Genomic DNA, 25,369 nt, shown 5'->3' on the forward strand with positions numbered 1-25,369 from the left:
TTCTTAATTCTTGTGGGGCAGGGAGACAAAACTTTAAGCTAATAGCCTTTAACAAAAAGAAGTGAAGGGAAAATAATGTGTTTAAATGTCATAAATAAGAGATAAGCTAATATTCTATGATGATTTATTCTAATAAAAATAACTACAACTTGTTAAAAATCAAAATTTTCCAGAGCGCTATGCAAAATTCTATGAAGAATTTCACGTGACCAGGACATAAATAATGGCTGCCTGTGTTTCTTTGAACTAGAAGAAGCACAATTTTCTTAAAGATGGGCAGATTATGGTAAGAATAATAACTAAGTTATAAATACATTTTATGGCAGATGCGAGGAAATGAGGTTTAATTTCCACTAGTGGGTATCTAGAGAGCAAGGCTACAAGGATGGAATTTCCTGGAGATAAATATACAGAGCGTATTTTAAACAAGAAACAGTTCAGCAAAACTGGGGATATTTGAGAAGCACAAAGTCGTCTACACTGGGCTCTCTGATCTTTGTAGAGTGGATATAGAATGCAATGTTTCAGTAAAATTTCGGGTGGGTTAGAAGGATGTTTGAGAAAGTGAATTCTTTTTAAATACTCTTTTAAATAGGTCCCCTACACATATGTAACAGATGTGTATCATGGTCTTCATTGGGTCCCCTAATAGTTGGAGTGGGTGTGGGGGTGAAGTGACCTCATTGCCTCCTTTTGGATCTTTTTCCCTTTATTGAGCTGCTTTGTATGGACTCCAGGAGACAATGCTTCTAGTCCTGCTGTAACTTGATGCGCGAGAGGTGGTTGGTACCCAAGGGGAGACCTTTCCTTCTCAAAGGAGAAGGGGAAGAGGAATGTATGTGAAGGGTGGGTCCTAGAGGAGAAGAAGGAGGGGGCTGTGATCAGAATGTAGAGTGAATAAGTAAAGGAGCTAAAGAAAATAACAATAAAATAAGATTGATAAAACCAACATCAATTGATCAAAATATATTTACCTTTTTGAATCATGTTTTTTTAATATTGAGTTCTTTATTTTTGATATTTATCACTTAAGTTTTTAGATATTTATTACATTTATTTATGTATCTATAAATTGTGTATACATGAGTGGATGAGAGGACAACTTGCAGGAGTACACTTTTCCTTCCACCAGGAACTCAGGTCTTCAAGGCTTGCTGTCAAGTACAACCAGCTGAGCCTTCTCACTACTGGCCCCACCCCACCTAATAGTTTCAATCGCAGTGGACATTGGGAAGCCTATGTATGCCAGAGAAAGGAAGAGCCTTGGTAATCATAGTTAGAACTTGAAATTTAGCCACAAGTGTTGTACATACCTGTAAACCTAGCACTCCAGATTCTGAGGCAGGAGGAGACTGATTTCCAACCCAACCTGTCCTAACCGGAGCACAGAAGACCAGGGTTAGAGATACACTCTCTACCTTAAGTAAATGTCTTAAAATTTAAAAGGGAGCGTATAAACTATTTGGACAATGTAGAATTAAATTGTGTGTTGATTAGTGATAAGTATTTTCAAATTAACTCTCAAAAATAAACCAAAAAACAAATTAAATGTGTATGATATAGAACAAAAATGTGCAAACTAAGTATCTCAGGAAGCTCAATTTTAACTATAGTAGGTGTGCACTGATTGAACTCTGTAATGTTCAGAGCTCTTGGCTCCTCCAAATCTCGTACTTTTCGAGAACCAAGCTTTCTAGATTCAGGGAGCTATCTACCCAGAGAAGAAGGTTTGTCAGAAATAGTTACGGTTCTGGGAACAGAATCTGGGAACGAGGCAAAGGTAGTAGAAGAATGACGCTACTTCTATTACAACATGTAGTTGATGTATTGGAAACTTTTCCTCTTCCTAGGATATACTTATTCAAGAAGAACACATTTCAGCATCAAACAGAAGTAAAGCATTCAGAGCAGGCAGCTAGCATCCTCATCGACCAAAGGGCTGGCATTAGTGGGTTAATGTTGAGTTGATTACCTGGCAATAAAGTGGAATTTTTGACCATTAGAACATGGACAAGAAAGAATACACATGGGGGCGTGGCTCCAGCTGCATATGCAGCAGAGGACTGTATCCTGGCATCAATGAGAGAGGAGCTCCTGGGAAATGCGAAGGCTCCATGACCCAGTGTAGGGGATGCTAGGTCACTGAGGCAGGAGTGAATGAGCAAGTAGGGGAGCACCCTCATAGAAGCAGAGGAAGGGAGGAAGGGATAGGGGCTTGTAGAGGGGAAACAGGGAAGGGGAATAACACTTGATAAAATAGCCAATAAAAAAGAAAAACAAAACAAATAAACAAAAAACATGGGTAACAAACTACAATGTCTTAAACATATAAAATCTCTGTATATGCATCTATATCTATGTAGATATAGACATAAATATAATATATTCACATACACATAAACACATAATGTATTATCATATGTCTTGACTAAGAATATTTTATAATAAACACCAATGTTAAACATTTATTTTCAAAATTGTATTTACTCTTTGAGAATTTCATTCATGCATTTTTTATCTAATTCTCCGAACTCTCCTAGGAAGCTTCTATCTGCAATTCAGTTTCATGTTCATTTTTTCTATCTCTCTTTAAAACAAAACAGAGAACAACAAAAGCAAGAGAAATAAATTTTCCTTACAGAAAGGAAAAAAATAAAAAATAATCTATACTGCGAATCACTGGGAATGGAGTTTGAAGGATAAAGGTCTTGCCCTGTTCCAAGAATCCTCTCTTCATTTCAGGGTTCCATGTGGAGATGTGAGCTCTCAGCATCCTTCTCAAGCACACATGCTTGCTGTTCCCTGCCATGACGTTTTTCTTTCTGGATCTATAGAGCAAGTGAATACCTTCCATGAAATTCCTTGGTCATGATGTTTCATCATAGCAGAAAAAAGGCAATAGACACCCAATCCAATTAAAACCAGTTGAGTTGCATGTTCAGAAGTCAAGGTAGGAAAACCTACTGAAACTTTTTTACACTAAATAGAGATGCAACATTCCTAAACATTTTACTTGCTAGAATACATTGGATACCCAGATAGACATTAGTAGCCACTGATGATGGAGTAAAAAATATTTATATCAATTTAAAATGTTGTAGGTATAAACTGTTTGCGTGTGTGTGTGTGTGTGTGTGTGTGTGTGTGTGTGTGTGTGTGTGTGTGTACAGGTTTGGCCTAAACTAATTTGATGAGTTCACTGTAGTATAATATAATTCATTTCAGTGTATATGTGGGAAGCATGCCTTAATTCTTAGGGTGCTATAACAGGATGCATAATATTGACTCAGACTTTTAATTATCTCAATTAAAGTCATCACTTATAAAACATATTTGTTTTAATTAGATTTCTAAAAAAAGTGAAATCAACAGCTGGAGAAATGGTTCAAGGTTTAAGGGTATTTACTGCTCTTTCTGGGGATCAGGGTTTGATGGGCAATACCCTTCAGACAGCTCACAGCTGGCTCCAGTTACTCGTCACCTGATGCCCTCAAGTGTCAAGGCATTGCACTTATGTGCCCATACCCTCAGAAAGGCACACGCATGGCCAAACCATTGATAACACTGAAAATAAAATTTTACAGTTTTAAAAACAGATTTAATATTGTATGTGAGTACACTGTTCCTATCTTCACACACACCAGAAGAGGGTATTGGGTCCCATTTCAGATGGTTGTGAGCCGCCATGTGGATGCTGGGAATTGAACTCAGAACCTCTGAAAGATGAGTCAGTGTTCTTAACCGCTGAGCCATCTCTCCAGCCCTTTTAAAATAAAAACTTAAGAGGAAGTGAACTCACAGAAACGTCCAATGTGGTCTGGACAGGCTTTAAAATTTACAAAATGTGTGATCCATATGGAATGGGGTCTTTATATGCTTCATAAACATGGCTATCTTTCAACCTTTATTAAATTGCAAAGTATAAAAATATGCAGTGAAAAATACAGATAATCACAGTGCAGAAGTATGGCATCGTGACTTCTACACCTTTACCACCCATGAATCTTTGTTTTCATTTGAGCAGCGAGCTCAGCCCTAATAAAGGATCCTGTGACACATGTCTAAACACTAATGTGCGTTCTGCCTCTCTGGCAAAGTAAAATAAGTCTGACCTTTGTGTAATGTCATTCTGATTTCTCCCGTTTCTACTGCCTTCACTTCTTTTCACAGCGTGTAAAATAAATAACTGTAAGCTCAAAAATAATCATGACAGGAAAAATTGCTCTTATGTATGTCGAAGGGATCGCTTCAACGTACCTTGTGGTTTTCCCTCTCTTTGAAATTCGATTCCATGTGGTGAGAGATGCAGGGGTTTTGCCTTGGCAAGATCTGCTTTGAAACTGATGGTGTGTGTGTCAATTGGGTTTGCCACAGCAAACATTTAAAATGCCCGTAAGAGTTCTGGGGGTCCGGTTGGTTGATATTGTTGATCTTCAGTATAGGGAAATGTTAGGGAAGTGAAGCAGTAGTGGGTGGGTAGGTGAGCGAACTCCCTTATAGAAGCAGGGGTGAGGGGAGATGAGGTGGGGGCTTGGTGAGGGGGCAACAGGGAAGGGGGATAACATTTAAAATGGAAATAAAATAACATATATGTAATACCTATTGGTTTGCAGCTAAATAATGCTGAATATTTTAAAGTGTGTTACTCTAGAAGAAAAGGAACTAGATTTTCCACTTGCTGGTTAATTCTAAGTTATTTCTAAATCTCACGCTTTCTAAAATAATGTGCTTATTTTATAAGATCGGGTATTTTATTATGCATGTATACCCACATGCCTAAAGAGGCCAGAAGGTGACATAGGATCCCCTGTGTCAGAAATTACAAATATTTGCCGACTGCTAAATGGTAGCTGGGGTTTGAACCCATGTCCTCTGAAAGAGCAGCCAATGTCCTTAACTGTTAAACCTTCTCTCCAGTCCTTTCAAGCCCCTCTTAAAGTATAACACTTGTTTCTTGCGTTCAGTGTAGCATGTTTAACTGTGGAGGAGGTTTCTATAACAAAGGTTGCTCTTTATCCAAACACCCTCCCTGGGAAACATGTTGAAATAGCATAGATCACTTGAAGTCCTCCTGGGTCTATTTCCAGGTATCACATGGTGACTGAGTTCAAAGCCAGTCTGCTTGCTGCCCGTATTCTAACTCATAAAGAAATGGAGGCCTATTGTAGTCCTCTAGTGTCTTTAATGGAAGCTAACAGATGAGGCTATGAAGAACTAACAGTAATATCATACCCACGAAGTTCGCATATGAGACAAACACACACACACAAAATAACCTATACAATTGAGTTAAAACCTAGAGAAATTTCTAGAGAAGTGGTAGGAAAAATAAATTTTGACAGAGGCTAGCTAGCTTTCTTTTTTCCATTAACGTATTTATTCACTGGACAGGTTTCTGCTCTCCTCCACGTCTTCCCTCACGCAACCTCTCCCCCTACCCTCAGCATCCTTTCTCTTTTGAGAAGGGTTATGTCCTGTCTGGGTATCAACCTGTCCTGGCCTCTAAAGTCACTGCAGATTTTGCCACATCCTCTCCCGCCGAGGCCAGACAAAGTAGCTCAGTTAGAAAACCAGATCCACAGACAGGTAACAGTCAGGGTAAGCTTCTGCTTCACATTTTAGGGGACCCACTTGAAGAACAAGCTGCACCTCTGCTACATATGTGGAGGGGTACCTAGGTCGAGCTCCTGCTTTCTCTTTGGTTGGTGGTTTAGTCTCTGGGAGCTTCAAGAATCCAGGTTAGTTGACTCTGTTGATCTTCTTCTAACCAGCTGGTTTTCAAGGAAACTGAATCTACATCTCACAAGTGACCTCATGAAATTTTCTTTGTGTACTCCCAAAAAATAAAACAAGCTGGCTAGAAGCTACTCCACTGTATTCTAGATCATGAATAAATGAGAGAAAACTGCCATTTCATGGTAGAATTTGAGTGATGGTCTGAAAATAACAGGACTGTAACTTCAGGGGTAAAAAAACATCAAAGTACACAGAAAGGCATTCCAGAGACATGTTGGTAGTGTTGTTTCTTCTGGTACTCCTGAATCTTTGTCAAGTGTAAAGGGACTGTTTTCTATTTGCTTCTTTACTATATTACAAGAAAGAAAAAGGGAGTGAGTGTTAGAGAGTGAACACAAACTGTAAATCGCTTGCTTTGCAATGGAGTTATCAGTTCTATACCCAGAAGGCGTAGGAGAGAAAAGTCTCCAGAGTAGCAGAAGTTTGTAACTGGGAAGGTAGAGGTAGACAGATTCTGGTGCTAGCTCAGAAGCGGGCTCATAGCTCCATGCCCATGAAAGGCAACCCTGGGTTTTATTGTTTGTTTGCTTGTTTTGTTTGTTTGAGTTTTTAGTTCGATGGAATCTAACATAGTCTTGGGAGCTGTATTGAGGCTGTCATCTGACCTGCGCAAAGAAACACACGTACTTGCATACAGTCGCACACACACATACGGATGAATGAGAGGAAGGAAGGGAGGCAGAGACGGGGTTATTCTAAAGCATTCACTTGCAATGGCATAGGCACCAAACTGCTGTGCCCTGATAATTACCGTTTCTGTTATTGCAGGACGTAAAAAATAAGCTGAGGCTACATTGTGGAGAGCACAGGAAATCTCCAGGGACCATATGGAGATTCTTCCGTTTATTTGCACCAATAAAAGCGAAACCATGCTGCCAACCAGAAGCCATTTTATCCCAAGCTTCTAACTTTATGTACCAAAGTGTAAAGCTAGATTAGTGACGAAATTAGGAAATGCATGGCTTTGTTCTTATAGAGTTGGAATTTTGGCTCAAGACTGAGGAACATACTAATTTTAATATATGGTCTTTTTGTAAACATTAAACCTAGATTCTTCCCTACTAAATTAGTACTGGGCTACTAGCACATAAGGTTTACCGACTAGATGGTTGGGCCATGTTTCACAATAAAACAAATCAGAAAAGCAATACACACGGAGGGCTGAGGGCTGGGAAAATGAAATAGAACAAATGAAGTTTGATTAACCTAACCTTGTAGAGAAAAATCATGCCACTAAACTCTTATACAGTAAAATTAGCATTGGTGGTATGATGCTGTTATTTTCCTCACCCGCTTCTTGTATTTCTTTCTGCTAGTTTTCATATTACAAAATAAGGCATGTTTTAACATAGCTTTCAAAAAGCTGCATTTCGTGAACATCCATCTCCCAATAAGCCCAACAGGAAGAGAAATAGAAAACTGTCATGGTCTTGTCCTTGCTTTTCACTATTGTATTTTTTCACGGGAAAGAAGCCTAAGTTTGTTACCAAGGATCACAAAATGAACAGGTAAGGAATTCAATTTTAACTGAGAGTACTATGAAGATGGAGAGGAACTGTGAAGCAGAATCTAAGATTGATAAGCAAAACTTATTATCATAGATTATTATACATGTGTACTTACACTGCAGCAGGGTGCATGTGAGACCTTTGTTCTGCACTGTAAACTAGCTAATTTCAGTTAGGGAACAGATGAGCAGTAATTAACACTTTAACAGAGAACTAGATCCCTAAACATGCTATATGATTGACAGTTCCAAAGGATAGCAATAAGGTGCTATACTTAACTGTCATAGCATGACTTTTATTACTTAACTAGATATATATAACATAAAATATAACACAGAGAGACATACATATATATATACATAAATATACATATGAAAATATCATAGTAGTAAGATTGCTTTTACACTGTATTTATATAAAGCCAATTTTAAATGAAAGTATGCCTTCTTTGAGAGGAGGGAATAGCTCATTATATTTTTACTGTCAAAATAGGGACCTGAACCAAAGAATATGGACCTCAATAGGTGACTAAGTTTGGGGTTTGCATTCTATAGTAAGTTTTGTGAAAATAGAATCTATTGTAGTTTTCAAGACCGAGGTTATGTTAAATAATTCAATATAATGCTATTCTAAAATAATATGCTGAAATAAATTAGAATTTTGCTAAACATTAGACATAATCAGGTCTGAAATTTACATGAACTAGTATGCAGTATACGCTAGATAGGACGTCTTTAACATTCTGCTAGGTCTTCAGGAACTGCATTTTTACAATGAATGCATAAATATGATGGGAAGTGTTTCTAATACAGGGAATTTCAATAGTCTTTGAAAACCTCCGATATAAATAAGAAGAAAACTTCAAATTGTGGTAAACTGAAGAAGAACCCAACTGATAAAGTGCATTGGTACTGTATTAAAATCAAGCTCAAAATTTTATTTATGAAGTGTATCTATCAATAAATGAAAGGGCATTGCAAAGAAAGTACAGATATTGCATGTTTCCTAGAGATTTGCAATGTAATCAATTTTAAGATTGTTGTTTGGTCTCCTTTAAAGTAAGTTACCAAAGGAACTTAAACGTTGCTCAGATGTTAATTGCATCTGCTGCTCTGTCCCAGAGAACCCTAGTTCAGTTCCCAACATCCACGCTGAGAAGTTCACAAATAACAGAGAATTTCAGCTCCAGACTATCTGACCTATTCTAGCCTCTACATACATTCACACTTATAAGATAGACAGACAGACAGACAGACAGACACACACACACACACACACACACACACACACGTGCAGATTAAAATATTTTCTTTTGAAAAATTGACAGAAAAAGCATTCAGGTATTATCAGAATTTACGGATGAGAAATTTCATAAGTAATGGGAAGTGACTGAGAGCTGAGGCAGAGAGTAGTTAAAAGCACACGTTACTCTTGCAAAGGACCCAAGCTTGGTTCTCAGCATTCAAAGAGCAGTTCAGCTCAGTGTCATATATTCCAGGTGCAGGCGACCTGGTGCCCTCTTCTGGCTTCCTTGAGCATTGCAGGAATGTGGTGAACACCGTGCATATAAAACCTTCATTCAAGTAAAATAATAATTATTAATAATAATAATAATAATAATAAATAGTACCGTAGAAAAAATAAGCCTAGTAGCATAGGCCCATGAGCATTTCCAATACAACTTTTATTTAAGAGAGTTCAGAGTTCCTCTTTATCTTAGAACAAGAAGCTGGAGAGGTTCACTCCCAGAGGCACGTGCTCACACAGTAGCAGGCTGGATGCAAATTTGTTTACACAAAACACTGAAATTCGTTCAGCTGCTTTATTTTAAGCATCAGCCGAAAGAATAAATGGGAAGAAAAGCCTACTCTCGCTCTAAGTGTGTCCATATATGCGAACATTCAAGTTCCCTCTGGATTTAGGCCAGTCATTCCTAAAAGCTGACAAGGAGGCAGTGTCTTGGGTTTGCTTGCAGGAGGTGCTGTTGCCTGGCTTTTCCCGGGTCTCCACACTTTGATCTGCTATCTTGCTAATGCAGCCCCTAGCAACACACAGCTCAAAGTGAGGGGAGGCTCAGTTTAACTTTATTACCCTATTTGGAGACCAGTCAGATCCTCCTCCTAAAAGCAGTTGCAAAACTTGCTTGTCTCTGAGAAAGACTGATTCAAAACTGAAAGCAAACTCAGTATCTAAAAATTTCAGATACAGTAAATATCTAATTACATTTTTAAGGCAATAACAAGAGACAGTTTATATTTACTTTTCTACAATGAATGTCTCCTAACATAAAAGTACATTGTAAAATTATATTTTTAAATTCTTGGCTTGGATTATAGACTTAATCATGTAGGTATCATTTTCGTGGGTAAATGAAAAACGAACATTATTTGCCTGAGATTTTCTTTAAATCAGACAACCTCCGTAGTGTAAACAAACAAAACAATTAGATCAGATATTCCTATTTAATATAATGTTTCAGAAACTAGACAAAATGAAAGCAGAGAGTGGGGCTGACAGTTTTATTTTGTAACATTAATGAGGAGGACGAGAATACAAAAGTGGTTTTTGATAAATATACTCCCCCTACCTCCTCATCAAGGTCCTGAAAGTGAAAACACAAATTAGTGTGTAATATAAAAATTCAGTAAAATCGCTGAATGATTATATTATCAATTTTTACACTAGGGAACTTAGCTAAGAGCAGGCTTGTAACATCAAATAGAATGTTGTCCTGCAGAGGCACAGAAAGTACGCTTGGAGATAAGATGTAGCTGCACCTTGACTCATGACATTTGGCCACATCTGAGAGGCCTAAGCACATATAGAACTGTTTAATTCTGTTTATAAAAGTTGCTTAAGATTAATGTGTCCCCATGAAGAGCATAAAATTCAATATGTAGATTCTCTGACCTGCTCATGGAAGAGGATTAGGAATATTTCCGAGTCTTCAATTTTGTGTATTTATTTAGTTATTTATTTTTGCTTGTTTGGTTTTTTTTGTTTTTTGTTTTTTCTTAAGCAAAGTCTCTCAACTTATCCCTTGTTATACTGAAACTCACTATGGAGACCAGGGTGACATTGAACTTACAGAGATTTGTAAGCCTCTGTTTTCCTAGTGCTGGACCTAACAATGCCTGGCTTGTGCCTTAAAATGTAACAGGGAGGTTCAGAGGACATTTCTGAATATGTAATAGAAGGATGAAAGCTTCTAACTTTAGGGTTCAGAGAGCACAGTTGTCATAAACAGTCATCTCTGAAAACAAAACTCATCATTTTCTCAACAGAATGCCTATTTTGAGCAGTTGTGTAAAATTAGATCATATAGTTTATTATGACCATAATGCACGTGGGCCATGAAGTTCTTGGATCTCCGTCCTCTGGAAAGATCCCTTCAAAGGCTTTGCTCTGCATCTGCTCCTTATCTGGGGTTAGACACAGACGTTTTCTTCTCAGCCACAGACCAGTTAACTTCAAACAGACATTCATGAGACCCCTCTGAACAGAATGTGCAGGAAAAGGAAATACAGGTTGGCTTGGCAAGTCATTTATTCTAAAGGTCGTTTCCTCTTCTGTGTGAATATATACAGCTAACCTGTATGTTTCTGTGTAAGACGATGTACCTCACAGGATGAAATGGATCTGGGAATGGAGTTGGATAATCAATATTTTTAACACTCTGGAAAAAAAAATGAGTCCTTGCAAACCAATCTTAGAAAACTGATTCAACAGAATTCTGGGATGCTTTCATTCTTAAAACTCTATGAAAATCTGTAGAAGCTTAATGTAAAAATTACTTTCCAAATCTTATGATAAAATTTAATGTTTTGCACTAGTAAATCAGTGTACAGGTATGCCTCATGGTTCATTCATCCTGTTTCTTACACTCTACTTTTTACTCAACATCAGTGTGATAGAATCTAAGACTTTTGATTTTTTTTTTAACCTTTGTGCTAGATTTTTCATTTGTCAGAGGAATTAAAATCTCAGGCGTTATATTGGAAGTCCTTTTCTCTTTATTGTTTAAAGAAGTACAAAATGCCTTCAGTGTGTGTTGAACTGAGACTGAGACAAGTGACTCAGGCAAGCTGGGTGCTGAGAAGCGGGCAGTTGGGAAACTGAGTCACCTGCTAGTGTGAGCGCACAGTACCTGCATCTGCCGGACAGCATTGTGAGTCCAACCGCTCTTGTGAGTTCATTTCCTAAGCCCCAGTTTGCCCCTAAAAACTGAAGGTATTCAGATATGAATTTAACCATACTCATGTTTTTAGATTTCGACAATGCTGGGAGGGTTTGATTCTTGTTTCTCCTTTTGTTTAGCCATGAGCAGAAAAAAAGACTCTGTCCGTGCTTTGTCAATCTAGACAGTAGAGGGCGTGCAACTTGAAAGTGAGGAGGATACCATGAGATTAGACCTGTGACACAGACCCTGGTTTGAAGTTCAGGACGGGACCAGGAAGCACAGCTATTGTTTGAGATGAAGATACTACATATACGGCACCACACATAAGAAGTACAAAAAAAGTATTGATCCTAAAACAGTTCCCCAAACATGACAATGCCTGAGCCTCCCTATGAACCAGGTATCCCCAACATCCTGAAGCTAGTCATGAAGTCTAACTGGAGTGCTGTCTGACCATACATGTAACTCACATTTTTAAAGCTCTGTCCTATGACATTAAGACCCTCCATCACGGGGACTCTTTTAAAGTCACTAATATCGGGTAAGGAAAGAGCTCTGTACAGTGAAAATTACAAAGCCAGCTCTCATGGGAATTACCTGCTACTTTTATGTATTTTACCCAATCGCTTTCTGTACGTTTCAACCTCTCATATTAACAGAAGTTGTTACCTTCCCAATGTTTTACTCATATCTAAAAAAAAAAAAAAAAAAAAAAATTAAAAATTGAAAATAGGCCACATGCTGCAATTATAAGAATAACCAAATGATATTATTGTTATTTCATGAATCAACATGAAATTAATGAAATTTCTAAGGTAGAATCACAAGCAATATTTTTATTTTACAAGTAAAAATGAAAGAAACTGTACCTATTAAAATACAGACTAGACAAGATTAATAGTTGTCATGTACTACGACTTATCCTTAACAAAATTCCATGAAGAAAATTAAGAATTGATTTTGTATATTTACATTTCAAAGAATAAATTGGCTCCAGAATACAAAAACAGGTTTGAAGCATGAATACCTGAGCTTTAACCTATAACTGAATATATTTATGCACCTATAACCAATAATGGTTAATTCTTTTAAGGAAAAAGTTGTTTAATTAATACATACATTGTTTAAACCTTTCATTTCATTATTGATTATTTGTGTGTATTTTTCAATAAGCCTGTCCACATGTCACCCATGGACACAGCTTGTGAGTGGATACCTGAGAGTTAATTCTAGCCATTGCTTCTCTTCTCCCATTGAGGTCTCAGAATTTGAACTCAGATTAACAACTTTAGCCGCAGGCACCTTTATCCACTGAGCTGTGTACACGGCATTGTATCAGTATTAAGAGTCTGCGGAGCCAACCATCATCTCCTTTGATCGGCATCTAAGCAAGTATTCAACACGGCTCTTAGTTTTTAAACTAACTATATGTGATGATACATATATGTTTTGTGTGGTTTTAATTCATATCTGGTGCTTAGATGTGAAGTTTTATGGTTGGCTATCTTGTTTGGGACCATCTATGCTAATTAAATCAAATTGAAAAGCTACGAAATAAAAATCATTGAACATGGCCCCTAATGTCCACTAAAGCAGTTCCGTGTCAGGAGTCAATGCCCATTTTAACCTTAGAAAATACACTAATACTTTCTATGTATGTATACCTATTTATGACTCGTATGCAGTGATCCTGCTGACATTCAAAAGCGCCCCTAGTCCAATGAATATTATCATTTGTGTCACAATGAATAGATACATTTGTATAAGTATGCTAGTCAATTGGCATTCAAATTGACCCATATCAGAATGAACAGATGACATTAGTCCGGAAGTCTGACTAACAATTTCTTTTTTAAATATTGTTCCTCTCTGGACACCTACACCCAAGGAGAGATTTACATGATAAAATATGACCAACAGAAATTACAGATTATTACTTGCGACTGAGACAGTCAGTTAACAGTAAGGAGTAGTAAGAGGAGACCGTACTATCTATTCTCTATTGAGGAAAAATGAAGGACTCCTGGTATAACGAATATAGACCCTTCTTTTTGCACATGCAAGTTCAAAGCTAGTTCAAAGGTAGTTCTTCCAGGCTCTTGGCTACATCCTTAATTCACATAAGTCACGTGATTCAGTAAGTCCACTGAAAATACAATCTTTTATAGAAACATACCAACCGTGCAGCTGAGGCTTAAACAAGTTAAATTCTTTATATAAAGGTGCTTTGTGGTATTATCATTTCAAATCTTTGTGTGGCTCTGGTACCCTGGTTTGCTTGTTTGTTTGTTTTCCTACTTTACTGGAGTGGTTTTCCTTAATTTTCAAAAAGCATTAAAATTAGCCACTTAACTTTTTAGAAACACAGACACCCGTGCGTATCTTCCACCGTGGTCTCCTGGTGAGAACCTGGGATGTTGTTTGGAAGAGAAATTTCTAGAAGATGCTGGTACTCGTTCCTAGAGGAGCCATGACAATCACTGCAGTAAATGTGCCTGTGAGCCAACAGGGTAACAGTGCTAAAACCAATGCCATCAGAAGCCTCTGACATTCTTCAAAGCCCTCTGCAAGAATGCTACGCTCGGGCTCTAAGGTTAGACAGTCAGGAGAGATTCTCAATACAGTCATGAGACACAGCTACTGTTCATAGAAAACATTAACCCCGAGAAATCCTTAGCACACAACAGCCTATAAAAGAAGTGATTTGCCAAGCCAGCCTTTTAGTTCATTTTCTTTCCCTTGCTCGGTATTTGGAGGGGTCTCATGAATGTCTGTGTAAAGGTAACTGGGCTAACTGGGGTTTGTGGCTGAGTAGAAAATGTCTGTGTCTAACCCCAGAAAAGGAGCAGATGGAAAGCAAGGCCTCTGAAGGGATCCTTCCAGAGGACACAGATCCAAGACTGTAAGAATTCAGGTAGGACAATGTCAACATGGAAGAATAGCTTAGGAATCAAATGGCCCACTCATGCACCGTGGTGGTTCATTATAGGGCCCAGTTCCACCTAGGTTCAAACTATCACTGGGAGGAACAGAAGGTAAGGTGCAGGAAAGCTGATCGTAAACATATAGGGAATTCTGGGAGATATTTAAGGAGTTAGTTTTCCTCGATAGCATACTGTCACCTGTTACTCCAAAGGAGAACAAAAGCCTGCTGAAAGAAGTGATGTAGGTGAACTTGTGGGTACTTGGTCCTGTTCGGCATGACACCAGCAATCACCCACTGGCTCACTCAGGGTGTAAAGATTCATCCAAGGTTTCTGTTCTGTTCAGTGTGAATACCTGCATAAATGGTGATCTTCTATTCCCAAACTGTATTGTGAGTAAAAGGAGAGAAAGCAGGGGATAGGACAAAAAAAATATCCAAAGTTTAAGTTTTATTTTCTGTGTAGAGAGCACTGAATGCTCTTAGGCACTGTTGGCATCTCACAAAATGCTTCTCCTTCGTTTGCAATTTGTTTTGAGGCAAACCCCTGGAAATCTTGTGTAAAACAGGGCATGGCTTCTCAAATAGTCATCTTGGTAGAGGGTCAGTTATCACAGACAGAATACTGCTCCGTTTACAATTGTCAAACTGCAGCCAGGCATGAAACATAGGTCTGCGATTCCGGCATTTGGTAGAACCAGGCAAGGAGGTCACAATTTCAAGGAAGTCGTTACACACTGAGTTTGCAGTCAACTTGAGCTCCACGAGACCTGTGTCCCTTGAAAACACAAAAGCTACCCACAAATAGATAGAGTAGTGAAGTTTTTGACACTTGGCAGACTTTCTGATAACTCTTAAAGATAAATACAAGAATTCATCTCTTGGGACAGAAGAAGTATATCTGCCAACAAAAAAGGGACTTTCAGTTTAGACCCAGTCCCAGGTACCCCCCCCACACACACACACATTTATTTTCCTTTGGAATCTTAGCAAACATCTTACATAGAGGCTTTTGTTTCCTCAGGAGCACAAAGGCACTGTTGGCTGCCTCATCTGCCTTTTATTTTGTCAATCACAGAAGAGTTCTACTGTGTGGAGAACCAGGATTCCCCATTTCCTGCCAGTGTTTTCTGTCTGTATCAGATATACCTTCTTCAAACTTCTGCAGCTGCACACACACCACAGACAGAAAAGCTAGCTCTTCAAAACCGGCAACCGTGATAGCCCCTGTGACAAAGTCTGAGATCTTTAAGCACTTAATTCATCCAGTGATTCTTCCTGTTTCTCCTTGAGGGATCCCCAGAGAACTGCTTTGTCCTTTTCAAGATGCTGAAGGCTCCTTGATTATTTCTCCTCACACACTCTTGCAACTAGAGCTTGTAGAGGAACCGCCTCCTGATTCTTCTCACACAGAACATTCCAGAAACCTCTAGACTGCAAGTAGGCCTTTATAAAATTGCTTCTAAGGAGACAGCGATTCAGGAAATTTCAGCTCTGAATTTCAGGAAGGACAGGAATACTATGTCCCAGGGCATAGTATTGAACTGGCTTCTGGGAAGTTTTGGTGCTAAGTCTGCAAGAAGGAGTGGCCTTCAGGGGGAAGGGAACTCTCCTCCTGCTTAGGTGGTGTATACAGAATCTCAATTTTACTTTCACTATGCATTGCACAGCAAGGGTTAGAGGCCTTTTTTTCAGCAATCATGTGGCCAGAGCCAGAGAGCACAGAGAACACCTTGGGGTCTCAGATGACTTGGGATCTTTCATTTCTCAATCACTACATCCTCCCTACCCCCACACTGGAACTCAATTTGCTCAATTTGCAAATCTGCTGTGCTTTAATCTTAGAGTTAACTCCCCTTGCTGTCTTTTACCCCAAAGCACCCACAGGATGGTAGGGGGATGTAGCAGATGCTCATTTAGGGAGGTCTCCACTCTTTCAGGTCTCCTAGAGGGAGTGCTTCTTACAGAAGTCCATGGAGTGATGGCAGCAGCTGCCTGTGTGACAAACCTGGCTTTATCTCCTTGCCTCTGTCCTATCTCAAGACAGTCATGGTGTCAGAGCAGGAGACAATCTGGAGCATAAGGAAATTTTACATGACACTAACTCACAAAGCTACGCAGTTGGATAGGTGCACAGTCAATCCTACAGGTCACAATGATGTACTTCATTATCCTCCTTCCTACTAGCAACACACACACACATTCACCTGCACACACACACACACACACATACACACACACACACACACACACACACACACACAGGGGTGGGAGGGAGGGAGGGAGAGAGAAGTCAGGCACCTATTCTGAACCTGGTTGAGTGGATAAAATTTTCAATTTCAAGAATTTTGACTCTAAGAAAAAGGAATAAACATTCACAAGGGAAATGGAAAGGAAGTAAGTATACCCCCTCCCCGAACTGTGGAAGGCTTCAGAAAAATGCCCTAATCTCATAAACACAAAGCTTACACTTTCAGCATGTTGCCTGAATGGTGCTAACCTTAGGACAGGGGGGGAGAGTTTGGTGAATTCTGCTGTTTGTATTATTTTCTGTGTGCAGTATATTTGTTCTTTGACAAGCTCTCTGAAGATACCTGCTTGCCTGTCCCCATCTCCTAATGTGTCAGATGGAAGTGTTAAGATTGGAAAGTGAGACTGTCCTTCCCTGAGGACCTGGCTGAGAACTTCAGGAAAGGCACAGCCCTTGCTCTCCCCTGCTGCCTTGTCACTAGCTTCCAGCCAGCAAAAAGGAACTGAGGATTCTGTATTGGGTGTTCCCTCCTGCAGAGCTCTATGGCCTGTGTCCTGGCTTTTTTTTATATTGGAAGTCCCAGAGAAAGAATGAAGGCACATCCTTCCTCAAGTTCATAGGAACCCCAGATCATGCACACTTCCTAGCTTTCCTGCTGCTGTTGCTGCTGCTGCTGCGGACTGAAGTCTACACCCCACTGACCTTCTGCGCTGCGGAACCCCTCCCCCACCATTTAAGAAGTGTGAGAAGGCAACCGGGAGTGTCTCTTTACGTGGGCGGGGACAGTTAAGATTTACACTTTCTTTCTCCTGAAATCCAGGCACCATGCAGCTATAGAAGATGAATTTCAAATTTCCCCCTTCTCTTTCCCTTCCCCCATCTTCTCTTTTCTCACCCCCCCCAACTAGAAGGAGATATAGGCTAGAATGAAGCCCAGGCTGCAACTCCACTGTCCTCCAGATACTGTGATTCTTGAACCTTTTATTTGCACCTTTTATTTCAGGTGGCTATCAAAAGCTCCTGGAAGGTTGGTTACCTTTGGAGCCCCACCAGAGAGACTCAGGCCTACATAAGATCATTTTGTCTTCTGCCACGAGGCATTTCTGTCCCCTGTACCCCTGTGTCATTGCTCTGGCACTCAGAAGGGAGACAGCTGAGGGATTAAAACTATAGACAGATGGTAGAATCATGCTGTACGTAGAGGTTCAGAGGTTTAGAGGGAACAGAGTACACCACGGATTTCCTGACATCAGCCTATGCTAGAATTTTCAGAGACATGCTATGGTTTTCTGTGAGCCTGAGAAGGAAGCAGTGTGAGAAACAAAAGAAGGGTTAGAGACTAGAACACACAATGTGTAAGACAATGTAGTAATCTCTTTTTAAAATAAAAAACCTTGAGACCTAGGATAAATTAAAATTTAAACTGCATTAAGAAGCCACTGTCAAAATGAACACCACAGGGTCTTGGAGAGAGCTTGGAAAACATAGAATGCATGCAAGTTTGTCGGAATTGGAGGATAGCTTTGCAAAGTATGAACTGTCAAGATTTATCAACCTCGGTACCAGAAGTACAGCGATTAAAAGTTTATTACCATTAAAAAGGTTTTAATGAACTGTGTGCTAATGATTTTTGGACAACACCAAAGACTATGACATGTGACACCGTCTCAAAGTCTCTAAGGCATGAAGAGACCCAAAGGAGAGAGCAATTATCTCCCTCCAAAGTGTAAGAGTTGTGGGTGGAGGAGAGATGTCTCCAATGCTATTCAAAGCAAATTAACATTCCTTTCTTTTCCGTCGGCGCATTTTCTTTGTAAAATACGGTAGGTGCTGGCAGCCAGAGCTGAAATTGCTAGCGGCCCAGCTCTGCGTTTCTCTGGCTGACGAGCTCTGCCGCTTTGGCAACTCACTCCTTCTAATGTGCCCCCGAAACGTTTTGGCTCAACAGGTATCTCATGAAAATTCGCACTTAACCCTCGGTCATCTTCTTGAAGGAGACACTTGTACCTTTCTTCCCCCAGCCCGGGCTGCTGCTGGCTGACCGCGACTTGTCCACGCGGAGCCGAGCGCCTGTCTAGAAGGCAGCCCCAGGGCCATCCATTAACCACCCACTCCGAGTGGCAGGAAAACTCAACCCAGACGTGTCTCTCGTCGCACACCAGGGCTGGCGACGAAAACCCTTTGTAAGCAACCTGAAACGGGGTTTGTGCAGTAGGTAGGCTAGTTCCATCTACATCGCGCTTCGGACAGGCGTTTTATTCCCAGCAACACACACACACACAGAGAGAGAGAGAGAGAGAGAGAGAGAGAGAGAGAGAGAGAGAGAGAGAGAGAGAGAGAGAGAGAGAGAGAGAGAGAGAGAGAGAGAGAGAGAGAGAGAGAGAGAGAGAGAGAGAGAGAGAGAGAGAGAGAGAGAGAGAGAGAGAGAGAGAGAGACCCGGCTTTAAACATCAGGGTGAAGCTATAAAGAGAAGGGGACGACTTCTTGGCATTTAGGGATGTCAATTAAAATTCGGAACAGATCACCCATCATTGGTCATCGCCGAGGAAGAGGTAACCTCTCCGCTTCCCCCCCTCCCCAAACATGAATTATCATATCCACTGAATGCAAATGTGTTGCCTTCTGCGAGGGGACAGCCAGCTGCAAGATGGACAATAAAGTGTTTCATAGAGACGCGGTCGGATTGCGGTTCCTTTACAAAGGAAGAAGCGCCCAGTTTGTGCCGATAGCCTTGGCGCGCCGGGGCCAGAATTGCCCCTCCACCTCTCCCGGCACAGCCGAGCAAGGCTTAGAAACTACCTTCACTAGGAGCTCCATCCCGCCTGTCTGTTAGAGCTGCTGCGAGGATGGAGAAATGGTTGTTCAGAAACCACGGCGTGAATCATAGACACCTCCCGTGTATTCTTTGCAGCAATTAATGGGCAGTGGGGTGCAGAAGTTATGGAATAGCGGTGGGTCTCTTTTATCCCCCAGACTGCTCCTTCTCCAGAGACCCAACTGTCCCTTGGCTTCCTGCTTGGGAATAAATTTTCCATCCCGCCCGCCCCCACTCCTTGTCTGTGCATGTGACACTCATTGTACCTGTCTGAACGCAGAGACTTGCCAGGGGTTTTCTTTTTGGTCAGCTGCTAATGACTTTCTCCCTACCTTCATTCATCCTCAAAGGTGGATCTTCGCACTTTGTGGTACCTCAGCCTCATTTTTTAATTTTTTTTATCCATTTATTATTTTTTTTTAACCAAGCATTTCACAGAGTATCCAGAAGCTCCCCTCTACATTTATCCTTGCATAGGAGGCCACGTAGAAATAATTCAAATTTGTATGCAGACATTCATGTTGGTGTGACCGAGCTCTGGAAGGCTCTGTCTCCTAATGCATTTAAAACCCATGCATTTTTAGCATGCTGGCAACTTTGCTGTCCGAAATGGTTAAAACGCACTCACGCCAGTGTCTTCAATTAAAATAAAAAAAAAAAAAAATTGTGCAAAGCATCAGACCCCACGGATTCCACTAGAAATCAAGATAATCCTCACCACTTTAAAAAAAAGTCTTGCAGAGGAATTCTGCGTGGATACCCACTAGTTAGAAGCTATAGGAACCAACTCACGTATTGGTTTGAGCGTACTGCAAGAATATTTATTCAGCACAAGCTCAATCACCGCATTGAACGCCAAATCTGGCGAGCAAAATGCATTTCCTATGTGAAGGAGCTGTGAATCAACTTCTTCATCAGTACTAGCTCCATCATTTTATCCGTGCAAATTGCAAACTAAGCTTGCTAGCCCCTCTCAGGCGACAAGTCGAGCCCTTCTCCACCACAGAAGAGGGTACCCCCCGAAAACAGACCTACCTTTTACACAAGACAGCGTCAATAAAAAGATGAGGTTCCAAAACGTAAATCCACTTTTAATCCCCATTTTCTTCTTCAGGAGGAAGTCTAGGCGGCCACATTTAGCGCATCTTCGCGTGCCAGGCTCCCGGGGTTTGGATTCCTTTGCTCTGCTTTCTCCTTTGCGGCTTCCTTTCATATTATTCGCGAGCTCTGGATTCTGGCTCCTCAGCCCAGCGCAGTAGAGTTGTTGCTGTTGTTGGTACGCGGTCACAGCTCAGAGTGAATGGTGTTTCTGGGATACCACAGCAACCTTGACGAGGACTCAACCATCTCTCCAACGGGGGCACAGAGTCTCCGCTACTCCGGATTCTGCCTTTTCTTTCGCGTTTTTTTCCCCTCCACCAAAATTAACCTTAAATCTTGCTCCTTACAACCTACACCAGAAAGCACTAGTGAGCTTCTAAAAGCCCAGCTCTGCTCTCCGAGAAACTCCCCACAATATTTGAAATCTCAGAGCTTGGATTATTTTTCCCCCCGAATAGATCAATTCTGCCTGCAAAAGCAGTTCAAGAAATATTATGTTACTGAGCTCTCCTTTGCAGCCCGAGAATATAGAAGCATGCTAAAGGAATATTTTTAAACTGAAGATCTGCGTTGCTTTAGGAGAAACCGCAAGGGTAATGAATTGGGTTCCATCAATGCCCACGTCGGTAGAACGTGTTACTACAGTAGTTGCTTATATCCCAGACAGCTTCAGACATCTATTAGACTTTGAATCCAGAAGGATAATCAAAGATAATTTATTTGCACGCACACATTTGCATATGGAGAATGTCTAGGTGTAAAAACCATAACAAGGATTTTATTATTTTGGTAAACATGTATCACCGGTGCCTGGGGCTGGAGTAAGGTTGGGAGGGAAGTCAGGTTTCCCTAAATAGTTCATTTTTTAAAAAATCTTGCCCAACCTCTTGGTAGCCCGTGTGCAACAGCAGTTAAACCAGTTGTGTCTCTCGTTGATGTCTAGAGAAAGCTCATTTTCCCTAATTTTGAATTGATCCCAAATATGTAAATGGGAGGTTTCTTTCAAAAGGCAAAATGTATATGTCTATACATTTGGACTTGGCAGTCCCATAACCCAGGCAAGGGTTAAGACTGTACAAAGAAAGAGTTCTTGCGCCATCTACTGGCCGTCATCAAGCCTCCCGTTTCTCCTTCACAACCAAAGGGATCCTGTTGTATCTCATATTGAAGAGATCTGTCCCTGAGACAGTGTTTTTCTTAGGCATACTAATTTTCGCTTCTATTTTGTTCCCCGGCCAGATCCTGACCCAAATATTTTGGAGGTAAAGTTCCATAGACAAGGGTCCGTATTGACGATCTGACCCTTTCGGGAACTTGGTTTCATCTCAAGAGTTAGGCAGGGCTGCAGTGCAGACTCTGGAATTGGTAATTGCCAGAGCCTGTCGGTGGCTCCATTTGCATTCAGGGAAGGGTGGCGGGGAGCGTCTTTGTATATCATTCAAACAAACGGACTGCACTTCTTGAGTTTTCAGACCCCCGCCCTGCTCACAAATGATGAACCCCATCCTGTGCAGTGTGCAATCGCCCTGACCAGCCTTTGTCCCTGAGCTCGCCTCGGAGCTGGCGGCTCAGTGGACCAAGGCAGTTGCATCTGGAGGGAGTTCTGTTCTGGAAAGTGGGCACCCAAGAAAGCGCCAATGGTCAGTCCTCAATAGCAAGTGGGTTCGACCTATGAGAAGGATTCTCAGCTTCTCCCTGGGAGTGTGACATTTCTGTGTGAGTCTGCCATTGAAGGAGAGAGAGGGAGACAAGGATGGAGCAGGGGAGTCCACACTGGGGCTGTTATCAAGAATAAGGCTGCTTCTTTATGGAAAATGATGGAAGGTGTTTTTGTTGTTTGTTTCTTTTTTTCTACGCATAGGTGTTTTCTCAAGTGTTATTGCAGTGTGTGTGTGTGTGTGTGTGTGTGTGTGTGTGTGTGTGTGAGAAAGAGAGAGAGAGAGAGAGAGAGAGAGAGAGAGAGAGAGAGAGAGAGAGAGAGAGAGGGAGGGAGGGAGGGAGGGAGGGAGGGAGGGAGAGGGAGAGGGAGAGGGAGAGGGAGAGGGAGAGGGAGAGGGAGAGGGGGGGGAGGAAGATATCAGGGATTTTTTTTTTCCAGAGTAGAGTTAGGAAAAGGAAAAACTGTAGATGCCAGCTGACCTCATTAAATTTCAAAGGATCATTTAGAAACTGCAGGGCAGAATATCATTCCCTTCCCAACCATGCCCCTGCTACAGTCTGCATAGGCAGATTTGGGAAGAGAGTGGGGGCAAGGTTGGGACTAGACTGCAATTGGAAGGAGCAAAGGTCATTAGCCAACTTGGCCACCTTGGCAATGACGGTGGTGTTGATTTCAGTCAGGATGTCAGGGTCTGACTGTTGTATTAGCAGGGCTGAACGATGGTGTAGATGCGCACTTAATGAATACACAGCCCCACATTTCTTACCGAGCTGCAGAGGTCAGTGATCTCAGCTGGATTTACTTTAGGATAACTAATCTATTTAAACTCCCATGACTATCCCTCTTCAACCAAAAGAAGGTGGTTTCTCGGAAGTCTGGGTGCCTTTCACTAGAATGATTGTTTACAAAATAAAATTTGATTCAATCATCAAAAGGGGTGCCACTAAGACACCAATTCTTGTTGCTCATTATCTGGTTAGATCATAATACACGGAATAACACTATAGTTTCTAGTTCCTACAGCTCACCATAAATCCCAAGCAATCTTTCACTCACAGCCTTCAGTTTCTGAGACAGGATAGAAAAAAAAATATATTTTCCAGGCAGTAAAAGTTAAGGCTCGACGGTATGAAGAGGATTATCCAAGCTGATTGTCAGGAGCCCTGACTTGTAGTCTGGGATACTTAAGCCTGGATCATATTTACCTTTTGTGAGCAGGAGACTTCGGCTCAAAGGAGTGTTTCTGAAGGTATTCTAGAAGATGTCCTGGGTGAGAAGTCATCACCCAAGTCACCCAGAAAATAACCTACAGTGGCTAGCTGTGTGTGGGAACAGAAGGTGCACATTGCATACACTATGGTAGCTGAGGTGGGCGTGGTTATGTGTAAGGCCCTTAGGACACTAGAACACTGTTTCTCATATGACAGTTAACATCAAGTGTTTATCTAGAGATGCATGCACTGTGTTTACAGGCATATCTAGATCATCACCAAAAACTTTCAGACAAAGGTGACCATTGACCCCTTCTAGATAAATACCTGGTTCTTCAAGAGTTAACTATCCTGCCTAAAACAAAGTAATAAATACGTAGACATATTAGCCTAACTTGTCTGAGCTCTTAGCCAAGGCACGTTTTTACTTTATGCAGCATTTGCCTCAAGAAATGCTAGTTTTAAAACCACAGTCATCACAACCATAAGGATTTTTATATTATCCCCACATAATTACAGATAACCAATGATTGACAACACATTAAAAAAAAAAGAAAACAAGTTGTGAAGAATATGCACATATGCAAAGAAAAATTAATCTGTACATTTTACTCCTTACAATCTCTTCTCTCTATTTTCTCTGTAGCCACTGGCCATGCAGTGTACAGGTCACGGAACTCAGCGAGTTGGCAAAGATCACAAAGACAATCACAATGATTAAGTTCCCTTAAGAGCTTTTAAAAAGACTGCAGGTCAGAACCTCGAAGTGCCAGATCTCAGTCTCTTCCCTGCTCATGCCCAGCTTACGGGGTGCAATGAACTTAGGCTTTCAGCCTGAAATGATCTCTTACTAAATAAGTGATCACCAATTTCTATCCAAAAACTGTCCAATATCAACAGAGCCGCCTGACATCTGTTCATTTGAACACCACAGAAGGAAAGCAACCGAACAATGAATAATGAATTTAGCCAGACTATGTACACTCTGAAATAGCTTGAAAGGGGCTATCCTTGACTGTGGGTAGAAATCCACGTGCTATTAACTGAATGGTGAACTTAAAAATAATCTTCCTTTCATTGTTCCTTAATGTGCAGTTTCATACAAAGCTCATTGCTTTATATAGCATTTTATTATTATATAAATGTATTATATATATTACATATAATATATATAAATGTATTATATATATTACATATAATATATATAGAAATGTATTATGTATAATATATAAATATATTATGTATATAATATATATATTAAATCTTAGTGTCTACTGACTGTAGATACTCACTTGGTAGTTAAAAGTGGTAATTAATTAATTAATAAAACACCTAGGTCTACTCAGAAAAGAAAAGCAGGACAGAATAAGGTACAATTGGCCATGCTTAAAGAACAACTCAGCAAGATGGTCCTTGTTCTTTCCAGTATTAGTTTAGATAGATTCCATGTTAAGAAGGTGAAGCTAAAAGAGGAACTTACATTCGTATTTTTCCCTTCTCTGTTGAGGTATGTCTGGAGCTTTTCAAACTCTAGGTAATGAATGCCTGAGGTTAAATGTGGACTGGAGAAAAAATGAGGAAGTTCATTGTACGCCATAAGTTAGGCTTGAGCTGAGAAGAGATTGGAATCTGGCACTTGGAGGTTCTGATCTGCAGACTTTTTAAGTCCTGACTTCTCTCTGTGGTTTCCTCAATGCTGACACTTTTCCATGCTTTAAAGTGTGTGGCCACATTCAGAAAGCACCCAAATGTATGTGTGCAGAAGAAAACTAATATGTTATTTTAAAGGACTAAAAGTCAGAGGAACTGCAACATGGAAGTCAGGCAGCAGGTAATTCTATTTGCATGTAAACCCTTTTAAGACAGATTAAAAAAAAGTTCTCTTTTAAAAAAAAATTTAATTGTTACAGTGTAAAATAATAT

General features: G+C 40.5%; 1 protein-coding gene across 3 annotated transcripts in view; it reads right to left on the reverse strand.

The window, feature by feature from the left end:
* The window catches only part of CSMD3 (CUB and Sushi multiple domains 3), a gene marked incomplete at both ends in the record, with an annotated part of 1,162,760 nt that extends 1,142,073 nt beyond the window's left edge, over nucleotides 1-20,687 (reverse strand). For all 3 annotated transcript variants that reach the window (XM_080909303.1, XM_080909302.1, XM_080909301.1), the window contains one exon: nucleotides 20,510-20,687. In XM_080909303.1, the coding sequence (XP_080765429.1) occupies nucleotides 20,510-20,687 (178 nt within the window). The remainder of the gene's footprint in view (nucleotides 1-20,509) is intronic.
* Nucleotides 20,688-25,369: the final 4,682 nt, after the last annotated feature.

Source organism: Micromys minutus (genome assembly GCF_963924665.1).
Source record: "Micromys minutus genome assembly, chromosome: 33".
NCBI lineage: Eukaryota > Metazoa > Chordata > Mammalia > Rodentia > Muridae > Micromys > Micromys minutus.